General features: G+C 46.3%; 1 protein-coding gene across 1 annotated transcript; it reads right to left on the bottom strand.

Annotated features, from left to right (window-relative positions):
* Positions 1-5,187: 5,187 nt before the first annotated feature.
* LOC116468305 (small ribosomal subunit protein uS2-like) lies at positions 5,188-6,075 on the bottom strand. Its single transcript, XM_032151922.2, has one exon. It carries the CDS (start codon positions 6,073-6,075, stop codon positions 5,188-5,190), a length of 888 nt encoding a protein of 295 aa, XP_032007813.1.
* Between the last annotated feature and the right edge of the window lie 1,200 nt (positions 6,076-7,275).

Below are 7,275 nucleotides of genomic sequence, written 5' to 3'. Positions count from 1 at the left end.
ACAACTTGGTCTCTGAGGGGTTTTTGTCTGTGGCTCGTCCTGGTACATTTCTACTAATACTGCTTGTCTTAATACTCTCTTGTGACCTTGATACTCTTTTGTGACCTTGATACTCTTTTGTGACCTTGTGACCTTGATGCTCTCTTATGACCTTGGTCTTCTCCTCAACTGCTTCATTTTGGGCCTGATTGGCCCTGGGCTTTAGTCTTTAGTGGGCAGATCACGAGGTCAGGAGTTCGAGACCAGCTTGGCCAACATAGTGAAACCCTGTCTCTACTAAAAATACAAAAAAATTAGCCAGGCATGGTGGCGGGTGCCTGTAAATCCAGCTACTTGGGAGGCTGAGGCAGGTGAATTGCTTGAATCCGGGAGGTGGAGGTTGCAGCGAACCAAGATCTCTCCTCTGCACTCCAGCCTGGTGACAGTGCGAGACTCCAACTCAAAAAAATATATATACATAAAATAAAATAAAATAACGCATATGGGTCAGGTGTGGTGGCTCATGCCACCTCAGTCTCCCAGCGTACTGGGATACAGGCATGAGCCACCATGCCTGGCCAGCCTTAATTATTATTTTTGTTTTGTTTTGTTTGAGACGGAGTTTCACTCTTGTATTCCCAGCACTTTGGGAGGCTGAGGCGGTGGGTGGATTACTTGAGGCCAGGAGTTCAAGACCAGCCTGGCCAATATAGCAACATCCCTTCTCTACTAAAAATATAAAAATTAGCCAGGCTTGGTGGCATATGCCTGAAATCCAAGCTACTAGGGAGGCTGAGGCAGGAGAATGGCTTGAACCCAAGAGGTGGAGGTTGCGGTGAGCCAAGATCATGGCACTGCACTCCAGCCTGGGCCACAGAGCGAGACCCCGTCTCAAAAACTAGATAAATAAATAAAATGAAATAAAAAACACATAGGCCCGGGTGCGGTGGCTGACTCCTGTAATCCCAGCACTTTGGGAGATGGATCCCCTGAGGTCAGAAGTTCGAGACCAGCCTGGCTAACATGGCAAAACATGTTAAAACCATGCCTGGCTAACATGGCAAAACCCCGTCTCTACTAAAAATAGAAAAACAAAAATTAGCTGGGGGTGGTGGTGCATGCCTGTAGTCTCAGCTACCCAGGAGGCTGAGGCCGGAGAATCGCTTGAACCCAGGAGGCAGAGGTTTCAGTGAGCCGAGATGGTGCCACTGCACTCCAGTCTGGGAGACAGAGACTGTTTAAAAAAAAAAAAAAGGAAAAAGGAAATAACAAATCTAAGAACAGAAACTAGTGAAACAAAAACCGAACATAGTCTAGTATAAATTAACAAAGCAAAAAGTTGGTTTGTTTGAAAGAGCTAAGATTAATAAACTTTTTTTTTTTTTTTTTTTTTTTGAGACGGAGTCTCACTCTGTCACCCAGGCTGGAGTGCAGCGGCACAATCTCAGCTCACTGCAAGCTCCGCCTCCCGGGTTCACGCCATTCTCCTGCCTCAGCCTCCAAGTAGCTGGGAGTACAGGCACCTGCCACCACGCCCGGCTAATTTTTTGTATTTTTAGTAGAGACAGGGTTTCACAGTATCAGCCAGAAAGGTCTCGATCTCCTGACCTTGTGGTCCGCCCACCTTGGCCTCCCAAAGTGCTGGGATTACAGGTGTGAGCCACTGCACCCAGCCTCATAAACATTTTTCAAAGGCACAAAGTGCCAATATCAGGAATGAAAAGGGGCTGGGCATGGTGGCTCATACCTCTAATCTAACAGTTTGCGGAGTTGAGGCAGGAGGATCGTTTCAGGACAGGAGACTGAGACCAGCCTGGGCAACATAGCAAGACCCTCATCTATAAAAACAACAAAAAAATTAGGCCAGTGTGGTCATGTGTACCTATAGTCCTAACTACTTGAGCCCAGGAGTTCAAGGCTATAGTGAGCTATGATTGTGCCACTGCACTCTAGCCTGGGGGACAGAGTGAGACTCTGTCTCAACCACCACCACCACCACCACCACCACCACCACCACCACCACCACCACACCACCACCACCACCACCACCACCACCACCACCACCACCACCACCACCGGAAACAAGAAGTAGGAAATATGGGCAGGGCGCGGTGGCTCACGCCTGTAATCCCAGCACTGTGGGAGGCTGAGGTGGGTGGATCATCTGAGGTCAGGAGTTTGAGACCAGCCAGGCCAACAAAGTGAAACCCGTCTCTACTAAAAATACAAAAATTAGCCAGGGTTACTGGCAGGCTCCTATAATCCCAGCTACTCGGGAGGCTGATGCAAGAGAATCACTTGAACCCAGAAGGCAGAGATTGCAGTGAGCCGAGATCATGCCACCGCACTCCAGCCTGGGTGACAAGAGTGAGACTCCATCCCCAGTCCCCCCAAAAAGAAGTAGAAAATATGAATCTGAAGAGTCCTATATCTGTTAAAGAAATTGGATCTAAAATTTAAAACCTTTCAGTAAAGAAAACTCCAAGCACTAATGACTTCACCAGAGAATCTCCAAACATCTAAGAAAGGAGTCACATTAATCTTACTCAACTTCTTCCAATTCATTTTGGGAGATCAGCAGAACCTTCATAACAGCAACAGAAAAAAATTACAGGCTAATCTCTCTTATGAACATAAATATAAAAATTCTGAACAAAGTAGTAGTAACTACACATTAGATTCTAACCATATACTATATTATAATATTAATCTAATTCTAATAATATTAGATTCCAACTGCATATAAAGCGCTTACTCATTACAATAAACTTGAATTTATTCTAGGAAAGCAAGATTTGTGTAAGAGTTAAAAATTTACGATTTTTAGCTGGGTGCGGTGGCTCACACCTGTAATCCCAGTACTTTGGGAGGCCAAGGTGGGTGGATCACGAGGTCAGGAGTTCAATTGAGAGCAGCCTGGCCAACATGGTGAAACCCCATCTCTACTAAAAATACAAAAATTAGCCGGGCGTGGTGGTGAGCGCCTGTAATCCCAGCTACTTGGGAGGTTGAGGCAGGAGAATTGCTTGAATCCAGGAGGTGGAGGTTGCAGTGAGCTGAGATTGTGCCATTGCACTCCAGCTCTGGGCGACAGAGCAAGACTCCATCTCAGGAAAAAAAAAAAAATTGTGAGTTTTGATTCTGACATTGATGATTCATCATGATAACAGAATAAATGAGAAAAACACATGGCTCTCTCACTGTCTCAATAGATACAGGAAAAGTGTTTGATAAAATTCTATGCCACCTTTGAAAAAAAAAAAAAAAGCTCCCACCCGGTGCTGTGGCTCATGCCTGTAATCCTAGCACTTTGGGAGGCCAAGTGGGGGTGGACCACTTGAGGTCAGGAGTTCGAAACCAGCCTGGCCAGCATGGTGAAACCCCGTCTCTACTAAAAATACAAAAATTAGCCAGTTGTGGTGGTGGGAACCTGTAATCCCAGCTACTTGAAAGTCTGGGGCAGGAGAATGGCTTGAACCCTGGAGATGGAGTTTGCAGTGAGCCAAGATTGCTCCACTGCCCTCCAGCCTGGGCAACAGAGCGAGGCTCCATCTCAAAAACAAAACAAAACAAAACAAAACAAAACAAAAACTACAGAGTCTATAGATAAACTATTAGCATTAATAAATGCATTTGTAAGATTATGGATACAAGGGTGAATAAAAATTCATTATATTTATTTATTTATTTGAGATGGAGTCTCGCTCTGTCACCCAGGCTGGAGTTCAATGGCACGATCTTGGCTCACTGCAACCTCCCCCTCCCGGGTTCAAGCCATTCTGCTGCCCTAGCCTCCTGAGTAGCTGGGACTACAGGCGAGTGCCAGCACACCTGGCTAATTTTTTGTATTTTTAGTAGAGACAGGGTTTCACTGTGTTAGCCAGGATGGTCTGGATCTCCTGACCTTGTGATCCACCCGCCTCGGCCTCCCAAAGTGCTGGGATTACAGGCGTGAGCCACCACACCCGGCCCACTGCTCTTTTCCCTTTTCCTTCACTTGGTTTCTGCCTTCCATGGAGTTTCTTTTATTTATTTATTTTCTTTTTTCTTTACAGAGGCAATCAAGTTACACAGAGCTTCTTTAATTTTCCATTTAGAAAAAAAGTGCAGCTCACTGCCAGCGCTCATTTAATTTCACATAAACAGGCTCTTTGAGGCTGAAGCAAATCTGACTGATTTTCAATATGAAAATAAAATATCGAAACTGTTCTTGGAGTTATTTCTGAACAGAGCTAACATCAGAATTGCCTGAATCATCAGAATCTTCTATTTCAGAAAAATCCGATTCATCAAATGAATCTTCAGCCAGCAACTGTTCCAGAATGATGTTAACATCACGTGTAGGAATGCTACATTTTCTAGGATTTGACATTTTCAGTGATTGAAAATTACTATATTTTGCAAATGGAAATACCACTACTAAAAACAGAATGCTATAAATAGAATGATGCCTTTTGTTTCCAAAGATGTGATATACTAGAGCGATGGGAAATAATAATAAAAACAAGATATCTCCTGGCAAAGTTATCTCGAGGTAAACACTGCAACCACAGGCACTGCTGGCAAATACTCCTGGGGGCAGACAGGAAAAGTGTTAAACACATTTGTTTATCCTTAATTTTTTTTTTTTTTTTGAGAGATGTGGTCTCTTTGTTGGCCAGGTTGGTCTCTCTCTCTCTTTTTTTTTTGAGACAGAGTTTTGCTCTTGTTGCCCAGGCTGGAGTGCTGTGGCGCTATCTTGACTCACTGCCACCTCCGCCTCCTGGGTTCAAGCAATTCTCCTGCCTTAGACTCCCAGATAGCTGGGATTACAGATTCCTGCCACCACGCTCAGCTAATTTTTATATTTTGAGTAGAGACGGGGTTTCACCATGTTGGCCAGGCTGGTCTTGAACTCCTGACTTCAGGTGATCCACCCACCTCGGCCTTCAAAAGTGCTGGGATTACAGGCATGAGCCACCGTGCCTGGCTCATCCTTAAAATCTTGATGCTCATCTCTGTAGAGGCCAAGGCATAAGAATGTCCCCATGAGTACAAAACAAGTATTGTAATCTGGATACCAGTCATAAGTCGTCTTCTTGGCCAAAGGCTGTTCACTAAACAGTTTCACCACTTTCTTTCTTTTTTTTTTTTTTTTTAGAAACTGATGTTTATTTATTTTCCATCAACCATTTTTCCATGTTGCTTAAGAGCCCATGCAAGAACAGCTTAAGACCATTCGGTGGTTGCTTCTACCCATTCAGTGGCCTGAGCAGTGGGAGCTGCAGACCAGTCTTCCGTGGCAGGCTGAGCGCTCCAGTCTTCAGTAGGGAACTGCTGAATAGGCACAGAGGCCACCTGCACACCTTCAGACCAGTCTGCAACCTCAGACTGAGTAGCAGTAAACCCAGGAGCTGGAGCAGTCCATTCACCCTGAAATTCCTCCTTGGTCACTGCCTTTTCAGCAGCCACCTGCTCTTCTTTTTCAACCTCTTCAGGATCTCTGTAGAAGTAGAGATCAAGCATGACCTCCCATGGATGTGCATGGGAAATGGTGCCGCGCATGCGCAGAACTTCCCAAGCCAGCATCCACCACATCAAACCCACTGAGTGAGCTCCCTTGTTGTTGCATGGGATGGCAATGTCCACATAGCGCAGAGGAGAATCTGTGTTACACAGCGCGATGGTAGGTAGGTTAACATAAGATGCCTCCGTGAGAGGCTGGTGGTCAGCCCTGGGGTCAGTAACCACAAGAAGCCGTGGCTCCCGGAAGGCTGCCTGGATCTGGTTAGTGAAGGTTCCAGGAGTGAAGCGGCCAGCAATTGGAGTGGCTCCAGTGGCAGCAGCAAACTTCAGCATGGCCCTCTGGCCAGTATTCCTGGAGGATATAACACTGACATCAGCAGGGTTTTCAATGGCAACAATGGCACGAGCTGCCAGCAGAAGCTTCTCCCAGGTCCTCTTCAGATTTGTGATGTAGATGTCGTCACTTTTCCTTTTATAGATGTACTGTTCCATCTGGAAGTCAAGATTGGTGCCACCTAAGTGGGTTCCTGCTTTAAGGAACTTAAGGACATCCTCCTCCTTCATTTGCAGGACATCAAGGGCTCTGGACATTGTGAAAGTTTCCCTTTAAGTTACGATGGGGGCCGGGCGCGGTGGCTCACGCCTGCAATCCCAGCACTTTGGGAGGCGGAGGTGGGCGGATCACGAGGTCAGGAGATCGAAACCATCCTGGCTAACAGGGTGAAACCTTGTCTCAAGTGAAAATACAAAAAATTAGCCGGGTGCGGTAGCAGGTGCCTGTAGTCCCAGCTACTCGGGAGGCTGAGGCAGGAGAATGGCGTGAACCCGGGAGGCGGAGCTTGCAGTGAGCCGAGATCGTGCCACAACACTCCAGCCTGACGGACAGAGCCAGATTCCGTCTCAAAAAAAAAAAAAAAAAGTTACGACGGGAATCCAGAACAATGCCCTGTGGACACCTCTGTAGGTAGTGTGGAAAAAGCAGTTTCACCACTTTCATAGACTAGGAATCAGTAGGCCAGGCAACTTCACCAAATAGCCGGGCATTCAGAAGAGCATGTGTGCAAGGCACATTCTGAAAGGGAAGACATTTCTTTTTTTTAAAATTTCTTTTTTTAATTAAAAAGTAAACTTTAATGTTGAAAATGCAAACTTGGGAAAGACAGAAAAGATCACACACAACTTGGAAGGTTGCACAGAGGCGGGGCAGAGGCCCTCCTCACTTCCCAGATGGTTGGCGGCTGGGCAGAGGCCCTCCTTACTTCCCAGAAGGTTGGCGGCCGGGCAGAGGCCCTCCTCACTTCCCAGACGGTTGGCAGCCGGGCAGAGGCCCTCCTCACTAAGGGAAGACATTTCTTAAGCAGCAAGGTGCCAGAGTCCCTGGACCTGACCTTGTTCACCCATGCCAATTAATTGTATTCCTTTTTTTTTTCTTTTGACACAAAGTTTTGCTCTATCACCCAGGCTAAAGTGCACTGGCACAATCTTGGCTCACTGCAACCTCAGCCTCCTGAGCTCAAGCTATCCTCCCCACCTCAGCCTCCTGAGCAACTGGGACTATAGGCAGGTGCCACCCCTCCCAGCTAATTTTTGTATTTTTTGTAGAGGTGGGGTTTCCTCGTGTTGCCCAGGCTGATCTCAAACTCCTGGACTCAAGTAATCTACCCACCTTGGCCTCCCAAAGAGCTAGGATTACAGATGTGAACCACTGAGACTAGCCAATTAATTCTATTTCTGTATACTATAAACAACTAGATGTTCTTTTGAATACATAGTGCTGGAGTAGTTGGATCT

Source organism: Hylobates moloch, unplaced genomic scaffold, assembly GCF_009828535.3.
Source record: "Hylobates moloch isolate HMO894 unplaced genomic scaffold, HMol_V3 SCAFFOLD_5, whole genome shotgun sequence".
NCBI classification, from domain to species: Eukaryota; Metazoa; Chordata; class Mammalia; order Primates; family Hylobatidae; genus Hylobates; species Hylobates moloch.
The sequence above is the reverse complement of the archived record's forward strand: the minus strand, read 5'-3'. Positions and strand labels throughout refer to the sequence as shown.